This window comes from Gracilinanus agilis, chromosome 1 (assembly GCF_016433145.1).
Source record: "Gracilinanus agilis isolate LMUSP501 chromosome 1, AgileGrace, whole genome shotgun sequence".
NCBI lineage: Eukaryota > Metazoa > Chordata > Mammalia > Didelphimorphia > Didelphidae > Gracilinanus > Gracilinanus agilis.
Window position 1 is genome coordinate 154,275,844 of NC_058130.1, and position 25,442 is coordinate 154,301,285.

The window sequence follows — 25,442 nt, forward strand, 5'->3', positions numbered from 1 at the left end:
ATTATCTCTCCTAGATTTTTTCCAGGTCAGTTGTTTTTCCAGAGAGATATTTCAAATTTTCTTCTATTTTTTTCATTCTTTTAACTTTGATTATTTCTTGCTATCTCATGAAATCATTAGTTTCTACCACTCTAATTCTGATTTTTAAGACATGATTTTCTTGAGTAAATTTTAATGCCTCCTTTTCCATTTAACCAATTCTATTTTTTTAAAGAGATATTTTCTTCAGGGAATTTTTGTATCTCATTTTCCATGTAGCCAATTCTTCCTTTTAGGAAGTTCTTCTCTTTAATGTATTTTTGTATATCTGTTTCAATTTGACTGTTTCTGCTTTTTTAAAGAGTTCTGTTCTTCAGTAGATTTTTGTGCCTCTTACCAACTGATCAATTTTTAAAAAGTTATTAATATGTTCAGTATTTTTTGTGCCTCATTTATCAAGTTGACTTTTTTTCATGATTTCCCAGTATCATTCTCATTTCTTGCACCTAGAGTTGGTAAAGGGACCTCTGTAATCTCCTTCTGAGCAGTCATCTGACCCTCCTTACTGTCTGTGACTTAGGGCTCCCTGGAAACCTTTGCTGCTGATTTAGGTGTGCCCAAGGCATGTTGCCCTGGTGGGGACTGACTTGGTGTGATGCTTTGTGATCCACTTCTGCTTGTGCACTAGATCTTTCATGGCACCTTTTTAAGTTGTTTTGGGATGAAAAGTTATTACAACTCATCTTTTTGTGGGTTATGTTGCTCCAGAATTCATTCTGTGGTATTATATCATATTTTTTTGGAGGGCAATTTGGTGGAGATCAGGTGGATCTGTGTACCTTCTCTACTATCTTGATTCTACCACTAGAGTTTTTGATAGGAATGAGTGTTGTTTTTTTTCTAAAGCTTTTCCTGCAACTATTCAGATAATCAGATGAATTTTGATGTTTTTGTTATTGATATGATCAATTATGGTGAGAGTTTTCCTAATATTGCACCAGTCCTGTATTTCTGATATAAAATCCTATTTCCTCACAGTGTTGATCTTTGTGATATCTCTGTAATCTCTTTACAACAATTTATTCAAATTTTTTACATTAATATTAATCAGGGAAATTTATGTATAGTTTTCTTTCTCCATTTTTCCTCTTCCTGGTTTAAGTATTAGCAACATATTTGTATTATAAAAGGAATTTTCCTTTTTTGTCTGTTTTTCAAAATAGTATATCTAGGGTTAGAATTGATTGTTCTTTAAATGTTTGGTAGAATTAACTTCTAAATTCATCTGGTCCTAGTCAATTTTTCTTGGAGAGCTCATTGATAGCTTATTATTTAAGTTATTTAAATATTCTCTTTCCTCTTCTGTTAGTCTGGGTAATTAATATTTTTACAAATATTAAAAATTTCACTTAGCTTGTCAGATTTATTGGCATATGCTTGGGAAAATAGTTTCTAAAAATTACTCTAATTTCCCGTTCATTGGTGGTGAGTTCACCCTTTTCATTTTTAACACTTGTAATTTGTTTTCTTCAAAACCAAATTAACCCAGGTTTATTTTATGATTTTTTTTTCACACAAAACCAGCTCTTAGTTTATTAAATGTATAATAGTTTTCTTTTGATTTTATTAATCTCTCCTTTGATTTTCAGGATTTCCAATTTGGTATTTAATTGGAAATATTCAGTTTGTTCTTTTTCTATTTTTTAAGTTGCATTTCCAGTTCTCTCTATTTTATTGATTTAAAGATACATTTTTCCTGAAGCGCTACTTTTACTGTATCCTATAAATTTTGGTATATCACTTCATTATTATTGTTTTCTTTAATTAAATTATTATTTCTATGATTTGTTCTTTGTTCTATTGATTCTTTAGAATTAGATGATTTACTTTCCAATTACTTTTTAATTAATATTTCCATGACTTTTTATTGAATATAATTTCTATTGCTTTCTGATTTGAAAAGGATGCATTTATTATTTCTGCTTTTTTTGCATTTGGTTGTGAAGTTTTTATGTCCTAATACATGGTTTATTTTATGTATAGGTTCCAATATTGCTGAAAAAAAGATATATTATTTTATATTCCCAATCATTTTTTCCCAGACATTTATCATACCTAACCCTTCTAAAATTCTATTCTTCCCCTTAGCTTTTTTATTATGTATTTTTTTTGCTTAATCAGTTTCTCAAAAGGGTAAAGTTGAGATCCTCTGCTACTGTATTTTTACTTTCTATTTCTTCTTGTAACTCATTTAATTTTTCCTTAAAAAATTTGGATTTGGAGGCACTACATAGCTCAGTGGATGGAAAGCCAGACGTAGAGGCAGGAGGACCTTGGTTCAAAGCTGGTCTCAGATATTTCCTAGATGTATGACCCTGGGGAAGTCACTTAACCTCCATTGCCTAGTCCTTGTCGCTCTTCTGCTGTATTACCAATGCATAGTGTTAATTTTAAGATGGAAGGTAGGGGTTTTAAAAAAAAGAATTTGAATGCCAATACAATTGGTGCATATATATTTAGTACTGACATTATTTCATTGTCCATGGTACTTTTTAACAAGATGTAGTGACTTTGCTTGTCTCTTTAATTAAATTTATTTTTTATTTTGCTTCTCTGAAATCATGATTGCTACACCAATATTTTTCTACTTTACCCTGAAGTACAATAGATTCTGCTTTGGCTCTTTACCTTTATTCTGTGTGTCTCTCAGCTTCAAATATGTTTTTTTGTAAACACCTCAGTTTGTGGTTTTTAAACCACTCTGGTATCTACTTCATTTTTATGAATCAATTTATCCCATTCACATTAAAAGTTATGATTACTAAATGCATGTTAACCTCCATATTATTTTCTCCTGCTTACACTTCTTTCTCTCCTTTTAGCCTTTCACTTGTTCATAAATATTTTTTTTTAAAACCCTTAACTTCTGTGTATTAGTTCCTTGGTGGAAGAGTGGTAAGGGTAGGCAATGGGGGTCATGTGACTTGCCCAAGGTCACACAGCTGGGAAGTGTCTGAGGCTGGACTTGAACCTAGGACCTCCCGTCTCTAGGCCTGGCTCTCAATCCACTGAGCTACCCAGCTGCCCCAGTTCATAGATATTTTGTTTCCAAACACCACTTTCCTCAGTTCTCCCTCCTTTTTGTTTATCCCCTTTCCTTTCTCTTATTCCTTTTTCTCTACTACTTATCCATAAGGAAAGCTATATTTCTATAGTTGACTGGGTGTGTGTGTTATTCCTGTTTTGGGCTAATTCCAATGAGAGTAAAGTTCAAGCATTGACCATTACTCTTCAATTACTGACTGTTAGATGCTTCTTCATGTGAGATAATATACCCTTTATATCTTTCCTTTTATCTTCCCCCCCTTTTTTCCTCTTTCTTGTTTATTGATTTTTTTTTCTATGAGCCCATCCTATTCTGCTTACTCCCTTCTTTCTATGTTTACTTCTTCTTACTGCCCTATTAGTGATAAAGTTCTTAAATATTTTAAATATTTTAAATATGTTAAGTACCTTACATTACTCTAATATCATAAATATCTTAAATATAACCTTCCTAGGCATGAATTTATACTCAATTCAACATTATTTAAACCCCTAAATTTTTGCTTTTCTGTTTACCTTTTTATGAATCACTTGAGCAGTGAATTTGATCATTGAATTTTTCTTTTCATCTCTCTCCCCCACCCAGGAAACTCTGGAATTCTTTGATTAAATGTCACCTTGAAGAGTTATGCTTAGTTTAGCTTTCCTTTTAACTAAAAAAAAACCTAAAAAAAACCTGTTACAAATGGGCTCCATTCCTGTAGTGAGGGGGACACTGTCCCAAGTTTCAGGATCTTTGCACAGCTGCCTTCAGAGCTAGATCCCAAGGAACTATAAGTTTTCAGTACTTTCAAGGTGGTATGATCTAAGAATAGATGTATTTAATACTCTCTTGACTTTTGTTTTGGTTTTTGAGTGACCACAAGCACTCTTTTACACCTTGGAATTGTGACCAGCATTGCCCACTCCCTTTTGGCTGTAAGTATTGGTGTGTGCTAGTGCTCCTTCTTGCCCTGAGACCCAGGAATGCAACCTGAATCTGTGTTGTGTGGTTAGTGTAACAGAGTCCTCCACTAAGTGCCAGGGAAGGGATGCCTATAATCACTTTCTGAACATGCCCAACTTCCTTACCATCTGTTACTGACAGCTCTGGAAGCCATTGTTGCTGGTTAATCCACCCTCAAAGTCTACATGGCCTTGCCAAAGTGTGGCCTCTATTTGCTCTCTACTGTTATGATCCTTGAGAGACTTGATAGAAATGATGTAATTTGTTAGGAAGAGTAAAGCAAAAACCCCTAGATTACAGAGGATCTTTAAAGCTTCCTTTGGTATAAACAGGAAGTCAGATAATACAACTAAACTTCCTGTAGAATACCATCAACCAATCACAATATGGTTCTTCAGGAAGACTAGTCTCCTGGTATCAATTGATGTTAACTAAATCAATATTATTAGAATATCAATGATGATTAATAACGCATCTGACTATTGATATTGATGATGGAACTTAAATCTCAGCTTCAGAGAGTAAAGCTGGATCCCACTCTATCCCTTCAAATTCCCTAAACTCCTTTGAAGCTACTTTATTGCCAGACCAACCATCCAAGATCAGTAACTGGTTTGAGTTTTATAAGCAAAGATTTTACTTGATATAATCAAACAACAAGGGAAACTGAGAGAGGGAAAGAGAGCTTTAGGAATCCCTGAATGAAATTTAATCTTAGCTCAAAGTATATAATCTAACAGCTTCAGAATGTTGATAGCTGAGCTGAGCTAGAAAGGCCCACTGGCCTTATTTGGCGTGCTTTGGTAAATACTACTTGCCTATAGACAAATTATATTGCAGTGTGATTGAAGATATTTAGATGGACAAATCTTCTGTAATAATTTGATGGATGCTGATAATTGACCCTAAAGTTCAGTAGTAATCCTACTTGGCTAGACTAATAAATTTTGGAGAGAAAGGTTTGACCCCAATCACCCTGGATCCCCGACTCCAGAATGAGTCCCTGAGTCCAGTTTCTCTCTCCCTTATATAGGGCACAGCCCAACTGACAATTGGTCTCATATCCTAGCATGGCATCAGGAATCTCCCAAGATTCCAAGTGTCCAACTGGAAACCCTGCCCAAAGACATGGCTTCTTGCAAATTCTCGCAAAACGTAACTTACAATAATGCCCATTTTGTCTTTGGGAATTTTTAACCTTAAAATTTCCTATGTGTATATCTACTTACTCTAATTCTATGCTAACTTTGAATTATGTTTCCTTATCTATGTCTACCCCCCTCCACAAAATAATAAATGTATTACTCTCTATGCCTTAACTAGTCTACTTTCTATTCTGTCTAAGGCAGGGAAAAAGGAAAGAAAAATTTGGGAAAGGTGGGGCTTTACATAACAGGTATATGCATAACAGGTACATGCTTTGTAACAATAATACATTTGCAAACATAAGTCAATAACATTTAACAACTACAACTGTGCATTGCAACCAAGCAACTGTTACTATAAGCTTACAGCTTGTTTTACTATCGAAAACTACATATGTATATAAGCAAATACAGTTTCAACATTGACTTGCATCTATAGACTACTGTAAAATCATATGCAATATTATAACTTTAAACTATTTAACTACTATTTAACTATTTTAGCCTTTAACAAAGGAATTTACAATCCTAATGTTAGTAAAATTTTTAGTATTGTAAGTAACAAATCTTATGCTATATTAGGGTGTTAGATACTAAAACCTAAATGTTAAACCTTGAGAATATGTTGTAGGCTTTTAATAGCTGAGTGAATAAACTTTGCTATTCTATGTATGTTACTATAATACATTATGTTCTAACTTATTCCTAGACAATATTCTGACCCTATTCTGTCATAAATTCCCTATTTGTCTTTCCCCAATCATGTTAGTACAAATCTATTTACATATGTTAGTTCATATTTACATATATACAATGCAACTTTATTATATATATAATATAAATAATATAATATATTAGAGCAATAGAAGCACTGTTATCTAGAGCAAGATACAATACATCTCTTGGTATAGATAAGGTACTAAACTGCTCTTAACAATGTGCATTAGTATATTTATGTACATGTGAAGTTGTTTAAATCTTCATTTAGTGAAATTTGACCTACAAATGTTCTGTATCATGGTTATATTCACATACGCCATCCAGCCTTGTTCTTCAGTTTTTTATGTATTGTATTGCATGTATAGCTATTATGTTGGATCCAATGAGTATGTGCTGAAGATATGTTATGCTGTGTTATTTTCTACTCTACACAATTCAAACCTAATTCTAATTGGAGATTATGAGACAGCCCTTTCTTCCTTGTCCTGATGTTATCCAGTTCTTTGTGATGCTTGACAGTTCTGTCTTGTCCTGTTGTCCTTGTTGCTTTGTGATGTCTTGTGATGTCTTGAAGCTTTTCTTTGGGTCTTCATCTGTAATCAGCTTACCCATCTTGACTACTGTCTAGACTTGTCTGAAGTAACTTGTCCCCTTCTTTTCTTCTGTAACTGCTGTTGAATAAGTGTGATTGTGTAGCTTGTGTTATTTTTTATATATTATTATTATTATTATTATTATTATTTTAATATTTATTTTTTAGAAAAGTTAACATGGTTACATGATTCATGCTCTTACTTTCCCCTTTACCCCCCAACTTCCCCTCTCCCCCATAGCCAGTGCACATTTCCACTGATTTTAGCATGTGTCATTGATCAAGATGTATTTCCAAATTGTTGATAGTTGCATTGGTGTGGTGGTTTCGAGTCTACATCCCCAATCATGTCTGCCTCAACCCATCTGTTCAAACAGTTGCTTTTCTACTGTGTTTCCATTCCTGCAGTTCTTCCTCTGAATGTGGGTAGCGTTCTTTTCCATAAATCCCTCAGAATTGTCCTGGGTCATTGCATTGCTGCTAGTACAGAAATCCATTACATTCTATTTTACTACAGTGTATTGGTCTCTGTGTACATTGTTCTTCTGGCTCTGCTCCTTTCACTCTGCATCAATTCCTGGAGGTCTTTCCAGTTCACATGGAATTCCACCAGGTTATTATTCCTTTGAGCAAAACAGTATTCCATCACCAGCATATACCACAATTTGTTCAGCCATTCCCCAATTAGAGAGCATCCCCTCATTTTCCAGTTCTTTGCCACCACAAAAATCGTGGCTATTAATATTTTCGTACGTCTGTTTATCTAGGATCTCTTTGGGGTACAAACCCAACAATGGCATGGCTGGATCAAAGGGCAGGCATTCTTTCACAGCCCTTTGAGTATAGTTCCAAATTTCCATCCAGAATGGTTGGATCAGTTCACAATTCCACCAGCAATGCATTAATGTCCCAATTTTGCCACATCCCCTCCAACATTCACTACTCTCCCCTTCTGTCATTTTAGCCAATCTTCTAGGTGTGAGGTGATACCTCAGAGTTGTTTTGATTTGCATTTCTCTAATTATTAGAGATTTAAAATACTTTCTCATGTGCTTATTGATACTTTTGATTTCTTTATCTGAAAATTGCCTATTCATGTCCCTTGCCCATTTATCAATTGGGGAATGGCTTGATTTTTTTATACAATTGATTTAACTCCTTGTATATTTGAGTGATTAGACCCCTGTCAGAATTTTTTGTTATAAAGATTATTTCCCAGTTTGTTGTTTCCCTACCGATTTTGACTGCATTGTTTTTGTTTGCACAAAAGCTTTTTAGTTTGATATAAGCAAAAGCATTTATTTTACATTTTTTAATTTCCTCTAACTCTTGCTTGGTTTTAAAATCTTTTCTTTCCCAGAGATCTGACAAGTATAGTATTCTGCGTTCACTTAACTTATTTGTAGTTTCCCTCTTTATATTCAAGTCATTCACCCATTCAGAATTTATTTTGGTGTAGGTTATGAGATGTTGATCTAAACCTAATCTCTCCCATATTGTTTTCCAAATTTCCCAGCAGTTTTTGTCAAATATTGGATTCATATCCCAAAAGTTGGTCTCTTTGGGTTTATCATACACTGTCTTGCTGACGTCACTTACCCCAAGTCTATTCCACTGATCCTCCCTTCTATCTTTTAGTCAGTACCATACCGTTTTGATGACTGCTGCTTTATAGTATAGTTTAATATCTGGTACTGCTAGACCACCTTCCTTCACTTTTTTTTTCATTATTTCCCTTGATATTCTTGATCTCTTGTTATTCCAAATGAACTTTGTTATAGTTTTTTCTAATTCAGTAAAAACTTTTTTTTGGCAGTTTGATAGGTATGGCGCTAAATAGGTAAATTAATTTGGGTAGAATGGTCATTTTTATTATGTTAGCTCATCCTATCCATGTACAATCAATGTTTTTCCAATTGTTTAGATCTAGTGTTAATTGTTTGGAAAGTGTTTTGTAGTTGTTTTCTTATAATTCCTGTGTTTGTTTTCGTAGATAGATTCCTAAGTATTGTATATTGTTAAACGGTGTTTCTCTTTCTACCCCTTGCTGTTGTGATGTGTTGAAAATATATAGAAATGCTGATGATTAATTTGCATTTATTTTGTATCCTGCAACTTTGCCAAAGTTGTTGATTATTTCTACAAGCTTCTTAGTTGATTCTCTAGGATTTTTTAAGTAGACCATCATATCATCTGCAAAGAGTGATAGCTTAGTCTCCTCATTGCCTATTTTGATACCTTCAATTTCTTTTTCTTCTCTAATTGCTACTGCTAGTGTTTCTAGTACTATGTTAAATAATAGAGGTGATAAAGGGCATCCTTGTTTCACTCCTGATCTTATTGGGAAGCCTTCTAATTTATCCCCATTGCATATGATGCTTGTTGATGGTTTTAGGTATATACTGTTTATTATTTTTAGGAAAGTTCCTTCTATTCCTATAGTTTTCAGTGTTTTCAATAGGAATGGGTGCTGTATTTTGTCAAAAGTTTTTTCACCATCTATTGAGACAATCATGTGGTTTTTGTTTGTTAGATTGTTGATATGGTCAATTATGTGGATGGTTTTCCTAATGTTGAACCATCCTTGCATCCTGATCATTATAAATAATCCTCTTGATCACTTGCTGGAGTCTCTTTGCTAGTATTCTATTTAAGATTTTGCATCTGTGTTCATTAGGGAAATTGATCTGTAGTTTTCTTTCTCTGTTTTTGATCTACCTGGCTTTGGAATCAATACCATATTTGTGTCATAAAAGGAATTTGGTACGACTCCTTCTTTGCTTATTGTATCAAATAATTTGTGTAGTATTGGGATTAGTTGCTCTTTGAATGTCTGATAGAATTCACTTGTGAATTCATCAGGCGCTGGCGATTTTTTTCTTAGGGAGTTCTTTGATGGCTTGTTCAATTTCTTTTTCTGATATGGGATTATTTAGATATTCTATTTCTTCTGCTAATCTAGGCAATTTATATTTTTGTAAATATTCATCCATATCACCTAGATTGCTTTATTGCCATATAATTGGGCAAAATAGTTTTTAATGCTTGCCTTAATTTCCTCTTCATTAGAGTTGAGGTCTCCCTTTTCATCTTTGATACTGTCAATTTGGTTTTCTTCTTTCCTTTTTTTATTAGATTGACCAGTACTTTGTCTATTTTATCTGTTTTTTTTCAAAATACCAGTTTCTAGTCTTATTTATTAATTCAATAGTTCTTTTACTTTCGATTTTATTAATTTCTCCCTTGATTTTTAGTATTTCTAAATTTGGTTTTCATCTGGGGATTTTTAATTTGCTCGCTTTCTAGTTTTTTAAGTTGCATGCCCAATTCATTAATCTCTGCCCTCCCTAATTTGTTAATATATGCAATCAAGGATATAAATTTCTCCCTGAGTACTGCCTTAGCTGCATCCCATAGAGTTTGGTAGGATGTCTCATCATTGTTAATTGTTTCTATGATTTCTTCTTTGACTAACTAGTTTTGGAGAATCCTATTACTTAATTTGCAATTAATTTTAGATTGGCCTGTCCAGGTGCCCTTACTAATTATTATTTTTATTGCATTATGATCTGAGAAGGTTACATTCAATATTTCTGCTCTTTTACATTTGTTTGCAATGTTTCTATGCCCTATTACGTGGTCAATCTTTGTGAATATACCATGTGCAGCTGAAAAGAAGGTGTATTCCTTTTTGTCCCTATTTATTTTTCTCCACATATCTATTAAATCTAATTTTTCTAGGACTTCATTCACCTCTCTTATCTCTTTCTTATTTATTTTCTGGTTTGATTTATCTAGATCTGAAAGACGAATATTTGGATTTCTCAATAGTATGGTTTTGCTATCTATTTCCTTCTTGAGCTCTGCCAGTTTAGCCTTTATGAATTTGGATGTGATGCCATTTAGTGCATACATATTGAGCACTGTTATTTCCTCATTGTCTCTACTGCCTTTTATCAGGATGTAATTACCTTCCCTGTCTTTTTTAATCATATCTATTTTTACTTTGGCTTTGTCAGAAATCATGATTTCCACTCCCACCTTTTTTTCTCATTTGAAAACCAAAAGATTTTGCTTAAGCCCTTTACCTTAAACCTGTGTATGTCCAACCGCCTCATATGTGTTTATTGCAGACAACATATGCTAGCATTTTGGTTTCTAATCCACTCTGCTATTTGCTTCCGTTTTATGGGTGAATTCATCCCATTCACGTTCAGAGTTATAATTATCAGTTGTGTATTCGCCAACATTTTGGCATCCTCTCCTAGTTCTAACCCTTCTTCTTACACTATTTCCTTTTTTTTTTTTAAACCCTTGTACTTTGGTGTATTGTCTCATAGGTGGAAGATTGGTAAGGGTGGGCAATGGGGGTCAAGTGACTTGCTCAGGGTCACACAGCTGGGAAGTGGCTGAGGCCAGGTTTGAACCTAGGACGTCCTGTCTCTAGGCCTGACTCTCACTCCACTGAGCTACCCAGCTGCCCCCACACTATTTCCTTTTAAACCAGTGGTTTGCTTTAAGCCAGTAACTCTTGTCCCCTCCCTTGATTTTCTTCCCTTTCTCCCCCCCCTTTATTATTCCCCTCTTTTTATTTTTAAGGCCTAATGAATTCCTTCCCCCTTCTCTCCCCTCCCTTTTTTGACCTCCCCATTCCCCTGCTCCCCATGGTTTATCCCTTCTGACTTTCTCAGTAGGGTTAGATAGAGTTTTATATCCCAATGGATATAGCTACTCTTCCCTCTCAGGGTTAATTCCACTGAGTAAGGTTTAAATATTACCTCTTAATCATCTCTTCCTCTCCTTCTTATAATAGTATTCATCCCTTTCCCTTCCCATGCCTTCTTTGTGTGTAATAGAATATCCTATTTTTTTTATTCCTTCAAATTTCTCTTGGTGTCCTCTATTATTCACTCCATTCTTTCCCTCTCTCCTTGTCATCTTAGATCATTTAGTACTCCAACCTTTCCTTATGAATAATTCTTCTAATTACTTTAATAGTGAATACTATAATAGTGAATAGAGTTCACTACAGAGAATTACACGTAGCATTTCTCCGCATAGGAATACAAATAATTAGATCTTATTGAAGCCCTTAAAGAGGCAAATTTAAAAAATAAGAGTTTTCTTTCTTTCCCTTCTGTTTCTTTTTTATCTTTTCATGTTTCTCTTGATTTTTGTGGTTGGATATCGAACTTTCCATTTAGTCCTGGTCTTTTCTATGCAAATACTTGGAAATCTTCTATCTTGTTGAATGCCCAAACTTTCCCCTGGAAGTATATAGTCAGTTTTGATGGGTAGGTGATCTTTGGTTGTAGACCAAAGAGACCCAGTTCTCTTGCCTTTCTGAATATCATATTCCAAGCCTTGTGTTCTTTTAGCATGGAGGCTGCCAGATCCTCTGTGATCCTAATTGGTGCTCCTTGATATCTGAATTGTCTCTTTCTACTTCTTGTAAAAAAATTTTTTTTTTTTTTTTTACTTGGAAGCTCTTGCATTTGGCTATAATATTTCTGGTGGTTGTTTTTTTCAGGGTTTAATGTAGGGGGTGATCTAGGGATCCTTTCAATGTCTATATTGCCCTCTTGTTGTAGAACTTCAGGGCAATTCCTCTTTTCATTGGACTTTCTTCTGAAGTCCTATCCCCAGTAATTTTTAACAGCAAAATTTTATCATCTTTGGTACCAAGTCCTTTATTTCTCTTTTCACTCAGCAGTCTTTCCTCATCTGTCATTTCTCCTTTTAGTCAAGATGTTAATTTATCTGAGGTTAATAATGAAGCCTTAGGCCTTGCTCCTTGTGATATGTAACGTTCCATTTTTGCTAAGCTAGGTGTTTCTGTATTTGTGCAGTGAAGGTCACAGCACTTGTTATGTTCACTTGTGTTGGTATTTCTATTCTTTTGCCATTTGTTGTTAGTTATCCTTCTGCTATTGTTGTTGTTAGCATATGTAGGGGGCTTATTAAAATTGATTTGTGCTTTGTACCTGTATGCCCTTACTAGATGACTTGACCGACCACACAAAAAACGTAGTAGTAGTAGTAGTAGTAGTAGTAGTAGTAGTAGTAGTAGTAGTAGTAGTAGTAGTAGTAGTAGTAATAGTAGTAGCTAGACCTCCTTTGGGACCTCTGTGTTTGCAAAGCAAGGTTTTTTATTTCTTCAACCTCTTTTTGCTTCTTACCATCTGTGGCTGACAGCTCCGGAAGCCGTTGTTGCTGGTTAAGCCACCCTCAAAGTCTACATGGCCTTGCCAAAGTGTGGCCTCTATTTGCTCTCTATTCAGACCTTTCATGCCAACCCTTTAAGTTATCTTAGACTGAAAAATTGTTTTACCTTGTCCTTTTTTGGGTTCTGCTATTGCAAAATTTGTTTGGAGGCTTTATATTATGGTCGTTTGGAGGGTAATTTGATAGAAATCAGATGGGTCTATGTACCTTCCACATTGTCTTGGCTCTGCCATATATATTCTGTCATAGAGATGAATTTTTACTTTTTGATCATCAATGTATCCTTAGTTCTTTGAGTAGGGATTGTAATCTTTACTTCTGAGGAATCCAGTTAAACTCAGAAAGATTAAGTGACTTGCTTAAGGTTATATAATCATTTTATCATAAATCTACGTTTGAAACCTTAATCTCTTAAATCTTAGTTCCAGGAGATTTTTTGGTTAATTGATGGCAGGCAGTTATAATATATGATAGAGATGTAATATGAGATAAAGTATAGATATAATATAAATGCAGGAAATCAATGATAATTGCTTTTGAAATACATCTTTTCTTTTTAATGGTTTTGCTTTTGCAGTTTGCCTTAGGTTAGGCAAAGGTTAAAATTAGTAGCAAATGTTGGCTAAGAAAGAGGAAAGAGAAAATGAAGATTTAAAATTTGCTCTTGGTAAAGGAAGAGTAGATTAAACTTTAGTAAATGTAAATATCTCCTATGTGCAAAGTATTGGCAATACAAAAGCAAAAACAGAACAGTGTCCATATTCAAGGAGCTTACTTTCTATTTGGATAAACAGGTCCCCTCATAAGTAGGCACAGAGTATTTTGAACACATTGCGAGATGACTTCAAAAAAAGTCTGGGAGATGGAAGGAATTAAGAGATGATAGAAAGCTAGAGAAATAAGTATACTGTAAAAAATGATGAATACTTGTACTTTGTAATTGACACGTCAAATCAGAAAGATACAGATTCTAATAATGCAAAGCCAGTTTTCTCATGACTAAAATATCACATCAGTGTATTTTTGTTTTGCCAAGTAATTTGAAAAGCAACTGATCCTTTATTGGAGCTTTTCTGACCTAAAAATAGTGGCTAGGGGAGTAATTATGCAGATACTGAAAAGATGTTCTTGTGGGGTCTTTTCCTTGCCACTGTTGACTTTCTTTCTTTCTATTATTAGAATTGCTGCCCAGATTTGTTCTGTTTAGTTAGTTGAATGTTGGTGGAGGAATTTCAAATTAGTATTTTATCATCAGAATATCTGATGGACAGAGCATTTTGGAAAATGGAATTTTTGTTGACTTCTTATAATTTAATTATCTTTCTTCTTTAAGGTGCTTTATATAACTGGAAAAGAGGTCTTCAGTTTGAAAATGATTTCTTATCTTGGTGCTACTGCTGGTGCTGAATATACAAATATGAATGTAGTTGACAGGGAGATTACTCTAACTGTTGGCTGCATTGAAGTTGTTTTAATAATGAAATTTCTATATTCTGTATCGGTAAGTATTTTGGGAACTATTTCTTTTTTAGAAATTATTTTAAATGACGATAAATTAAATAAAGCCTCATTTATTTAGCATAATGGAGTTGTCATGCTTGCATTTTCCAGAAAATTTAACCATCTTTTTTTTATAACCCTTACCTTCCGTTTTAGAATAAATACTCTGTATTAGGTCCAAGGCAGAAGAGCAGTAAACTGTAAGCAGTGGGGGTTAAGTGTGTTGCCCAGGGTCAGATAGCTAGGAAATATTTGAGGCCACATTTGAACCCCAAACCTCCTGTCTTTAGGCCTGGCTCTTAATCCACTGATTGAGACATTGCTGTCTCCAACCATCCTTAAAGTATGCTGTCACTCTTATTTTAACTGTTTTGATGGAAGTCTTTCAAAACTTATTTTATTCAGGCATCTTCTTTCCTCCTTAATAACATAATAAACCTAAATTATCTATATCTTGGTGCCTGTAGTTCTTTAGCTAACATGAATTTTTTGTTCTCTGCTATATCAGAGCCTATTTAAGTGTGTAGAAATGTTTGATCTCTTGCTAATGCCGCTAAACTGTTTTGCTTTTGAGTTCTTACATCAGCTTTTTACAATTTGTAGGTTTCTTCTTCCATGAGCTATTATTTTTTTATTGTCTTACAGTCCCACATCTCCCCTCCCCTTTTACTCTCTTCCCAATTTCCTTCTTTAAGTTCGTGTTGTTTGAAGAAACAGAATATCAAATTGATTAGAATTATGTCTAAAATGAGGCTAAGTTGATATTTATAGAGGACTTTTAGGTTCTTTTCTATGAAAGTAGTTGTATTACTAGGAAGAGTTACTACTACTAGTACTTACTACTATAATCACCACCATCACCCATTTCTATAATGATTTAAAACTTACAAAACACTTTTCACAACAATCCTCATAATACTTTTTTCAGTGTATGGAGTTATTGACATCATTATTGACATATTGGCTATTTTTGCTCTCATTTTGATTGTTTTCAAATTCTTTGTTATGCTTTGGAGAGGTGAAGTAGATAATAAGATTTTACGATTCATTTTTTTAATATAGAAAAATATTTTTTATTCATAAAACAGTTAAGGAATGATAGTTCTCCTAAAATTCCGTCTTATATTATAGATGATGCTCTGTCTCTGAATTCTGTTAATGACTGATAATCATATAAATAAGAGGAAAAACACATTTACACATTTTTCTTCGAAATCATATGTTCATAGACTTTCTTGGTTCATAACACCCTTAGTCTCTTGGTAATTTTTTCATGTGGCCATAGATAAAAAGAAATAACTTCAATAGTTCCACTAAGTAGTAGGTTTAAACAGCTTAGTAAGTATTTGTGCTTTCCCAATTCAATCACTATTTGAAAAAATCTTGCACATAAATAAAAAGGAAAAACTCTTATCTCATTTTAAACCACATTTACTTACTAATGGGAAATATATACCTGTTGGGGCTTCCAGTTCTCAGACTTTCGAATCATATTAGGCAGTGCTGTGCCATGTTGATTTTCCTGTAATGCTTGTTTGTTTGTTTTTAATCATGGCAACCACTAAAAGTATGAGAAGGCATAGCTGAAAGGATAAGTTAACCAAAAAATCCTCAAATGTTCAAGAATATTGTCGAAAGTAATATAGCAAATCTAATATTGAAACTATATTAAATTTTGCTAGTAGTTTGTGATGCCTGGCATCTCAAATGACAATTTGTTTTCTTCAGAAATATTTAAAATGCCCTGTGGCATATCCAAATTCACAGCCACACCCTTTGGGCCTTAGAGGGCAGAGTTTGTGAACCATAATTCTAAACATTTAATTAATTAATACTTAAAGTCCAAAGATTTCCAATAGATCTGAATTACTACTGGTAGTAACAAATGTTACTACTGCCACCACCCCACCATCACTGCCTTGTATTTTTATAATGCTTTAAGAGTTACAAAATACTTTTTTTTCAGAATAGCATATTTGGTGTGTGGATTTATTAATATCTATATTGACTGATTGTTGCTATTATTTTGCTTGTTTTTATATTTAAATTTATTTAAATTCTTACATCTAAATGCTCATCAGCCCTAGTAACTAGATTTTTCAAAAAAACCCACTATATTCCATTGTCTTTTTTTCAGTACAAGAGCAAAAAACATAGGAGTAAATGGGGTACTGAAGACATTTATAAATTACTTATATGAGAGCACCCAAAATTATAAAAATTGATAAATATTTAGTAATGATGATATTTCTTGACTTAATGACTTCAAGCATCTGAACCTAAACCTAACATCAAGAATGTAAATCTGTAATTCATAGGCTTTTATAAACAACTTTCAAAGAGCAAAAGAAGCTTTGGCTGAAGCAACGGTTCAAGCAACAGGTATAGCTGGTGGTGTAAAAGAACTGACACAAAGAAGTTCCCGAATGGCATTGGATATTCACATCAAAGCACCTGTTGTAGTCATACCACAGTCATCAGAATCCACAAATGTCTTAGTTGCTGATTTTGGGCTAATTACAATGAAGAACAAGTTCATCTTAGTGCCAAACAGCATTTATTCCCCTCCACCAGTTATTGATGATATAACAGTAAAGCTGAGTGAGATGCAACTCTACAGGTATACATGTTTGTTGGTGGGTATACCGGTTTGATTGTGTAGTAGAAATAATCTCAAGCCTTTACCCTACTAGAGGACTTTTTTTTTCTTTTAAGCTGTTATAAAGTTTAAGATCTTTCTTCCCCACCCCAAAGTGTTCCTAGGTGAGACTACCTATTACTATTTTGTTTGGTCCTGGTATTTTCATTATCTGAATTGTGTATTAATACTTGTGGAATATGGAAATAAGTTTTAAGTAGAACTAATGGAATACTTATTTTTTCTTACAAACTTAGCAACTTGAGGCTTATTTATGCTTTTAACTTTTGAAGTTACATTGTGGGAGAGAAATCTAATATACAGGGTATCCCAAATCTTTTTGCAGTTTTAGGCCAATAGCCTTAAGTTTAAGTTATCTATTTGATTGTACTACATTCCTTTTGAGGACCTTTTTGAACATTTGAGATATATTTTTGATTACTTGTGATTAAGGCTAATAGTCTTAGGGAAATAACATAGTTACTTGTTATGGAAGTATGTTTTCTGGAGAGAGGACTTCTTAACCTGTCATCTTATATACTCTTTCATATCTTCTAAATACTAGTGGTTGTACATGTGAAGATTTACACTTTACTTGTCCTAAGTAAAGTCGTTCAATAGAATCTTAGTTAAAACATATATTCTTCCCTGATTATGTCACATCTAGAGTACTGTGTTTGGTTTTGGGAACTATTAGGAAAGATATAGACAAAGTGTATTGTGTCCAAAAGAGGGCAGCCAGGGTGTCAAAAATCATGCCGAATGAGAACCACTTCAAGAAACCGGAATGTTTGACTTAAAAAAGACTCAGAATACATATGATACCATTTTTTGAGTATTTGAAGGGTAAGTAGATAGATAAAATGTTTATTAAGCTAGTCACTGTACTAAGTGCTATGGATTTATATAAAAAGCATGACATTCCTTTTCATGAAGGAGCTTAACTTCTAATGGCAGAGATGATGCATAAAAGGGGTTATGAAGGAAATTGGAGAAGGATGTCTGTGTTGCTGGTGACTAGTGTAGAAGTCCAAAAGGTGAATCAACCTGGGTCTAAAGTGAACATAGCTGGAACCATTGAGGAAATGAGTCTGGCCTAGGGACATGCTATGTTGAGGGCAGACTTCAGGGTGGAGGTTATCTCCAGGGTGGCAGGCTATTGGCAAAGAGGTTGAGAAGTCTAGAAAGTGAGTTGTAATTGAGTTAGATTTGTTCTGTTTTCCCCAGACAGCAAAAAATATTAGTATTGTTTAGAAATTGTAGAGAGGCAGATTTAGGTTTGATATGTGAAAAAAAAAACAACTTCTATTCTACTAGTTGAAAAGTGAAATGGGTTGCTTCAAAAAGTAGTGGGCTCCCCCCTTCTTGGAAATCTTTAGGCAGATGCTGAATGACCACTAGTCCCAGAGGGTATTCAAGTGAGTCTTGGTCTAAAGTTTCTTCCAGCTCTTATTTATTCATTCATTCAGTAAACATTAAGTTCCTAATGTAGTAACAGGTAGTGTGCTAAGTGTAAGGGATTCAAAAAGAGACAAAAGATAGTCTCTATCCTCAAAAAGCTTATAATTTAATGGGGGGACAATATGTACAGAAACATATATATATATGTATATATATATACATATATACACACACACACACAAAGTAAATAATATACAGGATTATTAGAAAATAATTAAAAGAGAGAAAATAATGGAATTAAGAGAGGTTAGGGAAGACTTCCTGTAGTAGGTATGATTTTAGGTGAAACCTGAAGGCAGCCAGGGAGATCAGTTAGAACAGAGGAGGGAGAGCATTTAAAGCATGGGAGTTGGCCAGGGAAAGTTCTCAGAGTCAAGAGATCTTATTTATGGAACATCAAGGAGGCCATTGCCACAATGAAGAAGAATTAAAGTTTAAGGTGTCTGAAGACTAGAAAAGTAGAAGGGGGCTAGGTTACAAAGGGCTTCGAGTGCCCAACAGAGCATTTTGTATTTGCTCCTGGAAGCAATAGTGAGCCACTGGAGATTATTGAGTAGAGTAATGGCATGAAAAAGATCACTTTTGTCGATGAATGGAGGATAGATCAGAGAGGAGAAATTGAGACCTCTATTAGATGGGTCGCAATGTCAGAGAGAAGAGATTATATTCAAGAAATCTTGCAAAGTAAAATCAATAGGCGATGGCAACAAATTGGATTTGGAGAATGAGAAATAGTGAGCAAAGCAAACTGACTCGTGGATTGTGAGCCTCAAGGTCTGGGAGTATGGTGTTTCCATGGAAAATAACAAGGGAAGGGAGGAAAAGAAGAGATTTAGGGAAGAAGAGAATCTATGATTTCCTGGGAATTAGGAATGTTTTTAATCTGAAATATAACTGGTCATTTCCCATGATGTCTATGTTCACATTTGTGTGGTTTCCATTTCTGTTTTAATTTATCTCCACTTCCACTTAGAATCTCAGACTTATATTTTGTTTCTATATCAGAGCAGACTTTTGTTTGTATTTTACTTTGTACTTTCTTTGTTTTGTTTCTCTCCTCTCCTCTTTTCTTTTTCCTTTTTTTTTTTAAGTACTGCTCCTGTTTTCATTGGGTTAAATTTTCAGTGTTTACATTTATTGTATTCTCTGGCCTAAATTTCTATGTTAGCTTTTATTCTTCTCTAGGTATATCTTCTATTATTAGCCTTTTGGCCAAAATAGTACTGATGAATAATTCAATATTCATCACATCTTCTTTTGCTCAGACTTTTAAGATCAAGCTGATTATATTATGCCTGTAGCAGGCCTAAGGAAAGCAACGTATTAGGTTTTAGTTTCTACTGATGTTAATTTTTATTTCCCACTAGGATGAGCACATTTTGTAAGTCGGAAACAAATAATAGTTGAAGAGATACTAGTTTGGTTTTGTAAGATTACTGATTTAGGGAATAGAAATCCTGAATTAATATATATGCTTATTGAAGTAGTAGCATGTTAATATTTGGATAATTATGTATCATGTTAAATCTATAGAATGACTATGATATACTTAAGTATATTTTTCTTACATCTAACTATTAACATGTACTAATTATGTTTATATAAGCTTTTTTTAGAGTATCAATTAGCAAAGCTTTTTTTCTGTCAACAAATTGAGTATTTTTCTACCAACTGTGTGCAAAAGATAATAAAAAGTAAGAGAAGAGAAAGAGCATATCCTACTAGAGAAATCTTGGAGAGGCTTCAGGAAGAAGGTAACAGATGAGTCTTAGAGAATAGGTGGGTCTTTGGGAGGATCCTTACTCTCCCAATGATAGTACCAACAAAAAGCCTCTAATAGATAACGCTTTTGCCAAAAGAATAAGTACAAACTCCTATCAGTGATACTTGGTATTCTTCATAATTTGGCCTCACCCTAATTATTCTATACTTTCTTTCAGTACTTTCCAGTGAAAACTCTTACTTTTAATCTCCACCCTTATTAGGTCCTCTTTCTAAAATAAAATATTGTATGCAGGGCCAGTTTATTCAGAAAAATTATATGAGATTTAATCTCATAGCTCTCTTCCTTTTTACAAATAAACAGTTAGGCAGACCTTTTATAATTTCCATCAGCTTTCCTTTATAATTAGTATTCCAGTCCTACTATTCAACTGGAATTAATTTTTTGAATGTTCTTATGAGCTCATAGTTTTAAAATCTGATTTTTCTTCCTCAATCCTCAACCTTCTTGAACTCTTTGCAGGGTTTTGTTTGACAATCTTTTCTTCATATATATTGTTAATTCCTACTTCAAATATTTAAAATTAAATTTTATTTTTTATCAGGCATATATTTTTTCTCACTTGAACTTTGAATCTCTCCTACCCCCAAAGAAAAAACAAAAACCTTTGTAACAAATTTAAGTATGGCCAAGCAAATTTCTATATGTGTTGAGTTATAAATAAAATTATGAACTATTTTGGGTTGGGGAATAATTTAAGTAAACTATTAATTTGATTTTTTTTTACACTGGGAGTTGCACACAGGCAAAAAAGAAAAAGAAAAAAGAAACTATCTCAAAACAGAAGAAAGCAGGAAGAACAAGTCTTACTGAGGGAAGAAGAGAGAGCAGCCCAGTGAGCTATTGAAAACTGGCTGAACCTAGACTAGGCCAGCACACTGTGACTCTACCAGAGGCAATGAAGCTGGAGAATGGTAACAAACCCAGCTTTGGGGACTTGACACAGGTAGAGAAAGCAGAGAGGGCAAGAAACTGACAAACTCTCACATGGCAGCAAAGCACTGAAGGCTAAACAGGAACAGAGAAGGGAATCTTCAAACCGCAGGAATCTACTCACTCCCACATGACAACAGAGTATGTGAAGGCTAGAAGGGACCAGCTGAATTGTAGGAAACTACTCAGTAGTAAAAGGCCATGGTTAATGGTTTACTTAAATGATTCCCTCACAGAAAATAGTTCATAATTTTATTTTTTAACTCATTGCTTTTAAAATTTTATTATTATTATTATCATCATTTATTTTCAGACTTCAGAAGTTCAGGTGATTATCGAGTTTTTTAAATTGTTTTCAAGAGTGCTTTTTTAGTTGCATACCAAAATTATTTGTGCTTTCTCTTTTCCTGAATAAAATGTTTAAAGATATGCTTTTTTCCTCAAAGCCTCTTTCAATTGCCTTCTAAAAATTTTATGTTGTGCTGTTACTACTTTTAATGAAATCTGTCACAAATATTATTTTTTTCTTTGACATACCAATTCTTTAGGAATTCATTAGTTTCAAGCTAATTTTTTCCCCTATCTTCAGTGGCCCATTTGAACATATATTTTATTGCATTTTTGTCACTAAAGAATTTATTCAGTAATCCTGCTTTTCTGCATTTTATTCATGCAGACACTTTTTATGTTGTTAAGGAAGATACCATTTATTCCTTTAAAAATGGTTATTGTATTTTATTAAAGGTTTTTTATTTATTCATTGATACAATTATTTAATTTGTATTATCCTTGTTATTAATTCATTTAATTATATTTAGTTTTTCTATATCAATCTTTCATTCCTTATAATAAATTCAAACTTATATTAAGTAGAGTTCTTAAGATTTCAAAGTTGTTACAGTAGAAATTATGATTTTCCTCATTTACAATTCAAATAAATCTCTTCAGATTTCTTTGAAAACCAGCTCCTTCATCTTTTCTTATAGCCTATTACCCATAATTTATTAAGCCATTTGCCAATTGATGGGCACATTGCTTTCCAAAGTGGATGGACTAGTTCACAGCTCCACTGAGAGTACGTTTATCAATGTAACTATTTTTCCATAGCCCTTCCAACATTTGTCACTTTCCATTTTTTGTCATCTTTGCTGATCTGATGAGGTGTGAGATGAAACTTCATAGTTGATTTAATTTGCATATTTTAATCCAGCATGATATTTTGAAAAATGTTGATTTTATTAATATCACTTTGCAACTACATTAAAATGTTCACTGTTACTCAACTTTAATTTTTAACAAGATTTACCTCTATTGTAGTAATTTTATGTACTGAAAGGTTTATTAAAATGGGTCGTTACATAGAAAAACCTTAAACTTAGAAAATCATGAAGTTGTAGATCGTAATTTGTGTCATAAAAGCATCATTTATTTTTATAAAAGATTTAATTCCTGGTCATCTTTAAACAGGAAACTCTCTAATGTATATAAAATGATTGGATTTGCAATACAAAAAAATAAATTATTGAAGTCATAGGCAGCAAAACAAACACTCATATTACATTAAGTGAAGTGATGATAGTCATCTAGAAACTTTTAAGTGCTTAACATATGCAGAGCTAAACACTTTGGATACAAAGGAATCAAAAACAAAAAACAAATAAACAACAGCCATCCCCCAATCAAAGGGTATCCCCTCATTTTCCAATTTTTTGACACTACAAAGAGTGTGGCTATAAATATTTTTATACAATTCTTTTTCCTCATTAACACTTTAGAGTAAAAACCTAGCAGTGGCATGGCAGGATCAAATGGCAGACAGTCTTTTAAAGCCTTGGGTATCATACTGATTCAGCCTACTCATGAGCAGTTTTCAGCCATTCCAATCTGTCTTTATTTATATGAAAAATGTTTTATAATTATGCTCATAAAATTATTTGGTTTTTCTTGGCAGGTAGACTCCCAAGTATTTTACGCTTTCTACTGCTAATTTAATTAAAATTCCTTTTTCTATCTCTTGCTGCTGGACTTTGGGGGTAATATATAGAAATACTGATGATTTCTATGAGTTTTTATGTTCTGCAACTTTGCTAAAGTAGTTCATTATTTCAACTAATTTTTTAGTTGATTCTCTAGGATTCTCGAATATATCATAATATCATCTGAGAAGTGTTATAGTTTTGTTTCTTCATTGCTAATCCTAATTCCTTCAGTTTCTTTTTCTTCTCTTACTGTTGTAGCTAGCATTTTGAGGACAGTATTGAAAAGCAGTGATAATAATAGTCATCCTTGTTTCACCAATGATCTTACTGAGAAGGTTTCTAGCTTTTCTTCACTTTAAATATTGTTTGCTTATGATTTTAGGTAGATATTGCTTATTATTTTAAGGAAAGGCCCACCCATTCTTATGCTTTGTAGTATTTTTAATAGGAATGGGTTTTGTATTTTGCCAAAAACTGACAAACTATTTTAAAACATTTAATTATGCACTTTATAAATTATATACTTATTTATCATTTATTATATCTGTATTTACATACATGTTATAAAATGGAAATTCTATAATGTAATTTTCCTTTTTATAGACACATATAAAATTATCCTATGTATTTGCTGTTTTGTGAAAATAGAGACTTTTAAATTAATCTTTATTCATTTTTTTAACCTTAAACATCATTTCATTGTTTATAAAGCAATTCAAAACAATTAAAAAAATTACAGGTCCCAATTTGTTGAAGGCCAATTTCCTGATGTACTAGTTATAATGCAACCAATAAATCTTGAGATTGCTGTTCAACGAAACCTGTCTTGGGAGTGGTACCAAGAAATTCCTGCTGTGAACCTTGATGCCCAGCTTAAACCTATGGAGGTAAATGTTTTCTTTTTATTGTTCCTTCTGTTTATTATTAAGAAAAGCTTTAATAAAAAGAACATTTCTTAATGCTTTTCTTAATAACATCCAAACCATATATGTGTATATATGCATGTGTTTTATATATAAGAAGCTTTATATACATACATGTAAATATATATGTGAATTTTTTCTTAATGTTTCTGAGTGAAGTTATTGAAAATCTATCCTGAATTTATTGTTATACACATCTATTACTATATAAAATATATTTTAAAATGTTTTTGATATTTTTTCTCCAAACTATGTCAGTGATATAACATATATTAAAGATATTGTTATTGAAAGTTAAGGAAATGGAATGTTTAATAGAAGAATAAGAACAGCTTTATTAAGGACAATTCTTTAATTTCATTTCCTTTACTGGGAAGATTACTAGACTATTACATCCATGGTGGATGCTTATATATACTTAGATTGATCTTGATTGATAAGTTATGTAATACTTTTTTCTCAAAGCATCCTTATAAAGTTATTGCTATGAGTATTATTATTGCAGTTTTACATATGAGAAAATTGAAACTCAAACAGCATGAATGACAGACCTTTGTTTATACCCCTAATAAATATCAGATTGGAGATTTGAATCCAGTTGTTATTAACACCAACTCTAGCAATTTATCCCTTATGCTAGACAGCTTCATTCAGTGACACATTTTGTTGAACATTTATATAAAATGGAGAGAAGTGAAGCCAGAACATGATTGATTGGTAGAAAATGAAGTAAGGGATGAAAATGGGATTATAATAATATTTGGAATGAGTGATACTGGGTGAAAAGTACAAGAATAATAACTAGTGATTATAGACAAAGGAATATCTGAGGCATGAATCTTAAAGGTGGACCACTTTCAGATGATTTGGAGGTCTAAAGTATAATCATTCCTTTGGATAAGATAGAAGCAATGAAATGTTCATTGATGAACAGGAGTTTGATCATTATTAGAAGAATTCATTAAAGTGACTATCACCAAAAATGGTGGCTTGGATTATGTAGGAGAAAAAGACTATTAGTTATATACTTTATTCTAGGAGGAAGGTGGGAAAATACCTTGGAGGGATATATGATAGCAACAAGGCTCTGAAATTGAATGACAAACTTCAAAGCAGGTAGGTAGCAGTAGATTCTGAAAGTGGCAGTGGGAACAGGGAGGTCTATGTGACAAGGTGTAGCCAACTTTGGAGATATTGGTGAGGAATATGTTATCAGGAAAGAACCATGGTAGTTATTGCTAGAAGGTGGAAGAAGTGTAAGAGAAAGACTTTAAAAAGAGGGCATTAAAATAATTAAATAATATTTATTTTAGAGTCTAATATGTTTAAAATAATTTATTCTCATGTCTCACAGCTCCTTCCCCTACCATAGAAGGTAGCACCTGACAATCAATGATGTTTGTGTGTGTGTGTGTGTGTGTGTGTGTGTGTGTGAATGAGAAAGAGAGAGAGAGAGAGAGAGAGACAGAGAGAGAGAGAGAGAGAGAGAGAGAGAGAGAGAGAGAGAGAGAGA

The 25,442-nt window shown here is 33.2% G+C and overlaps 1 protein-coding gene across 1 annotated transcript in view; it reads left to right on the forward strand.

The window, feature by feature from the left end:
- Nucleotides 1-25,442, forward strand: part of VPS13A (vacuolar protein sorting 13 homolog A) — a 337,780-nt gene that overhangs the window by 124,004 nt on the left and 188,334 nt on the right. Inside the window, exons 32-34 of the mRNA XM_044678014.1 lie at nucleotides 14,046-14,213; nucleotides 16,531-16,832; nucleotides 23,746-23,893. Coding sequence (XP_044533949.1) covers nucleotides 14,046-14,213; nucleotides 16,531-16,832; nucleotides 23,746-23,893 — 618 coding nt within the window. The remainder of the gene's footprint in view (nucleotides 1-14,045; nucleotides 14,214-16,530; nucleotides 16,833-23,745; nucleotides 23,894-25,442) is intronic.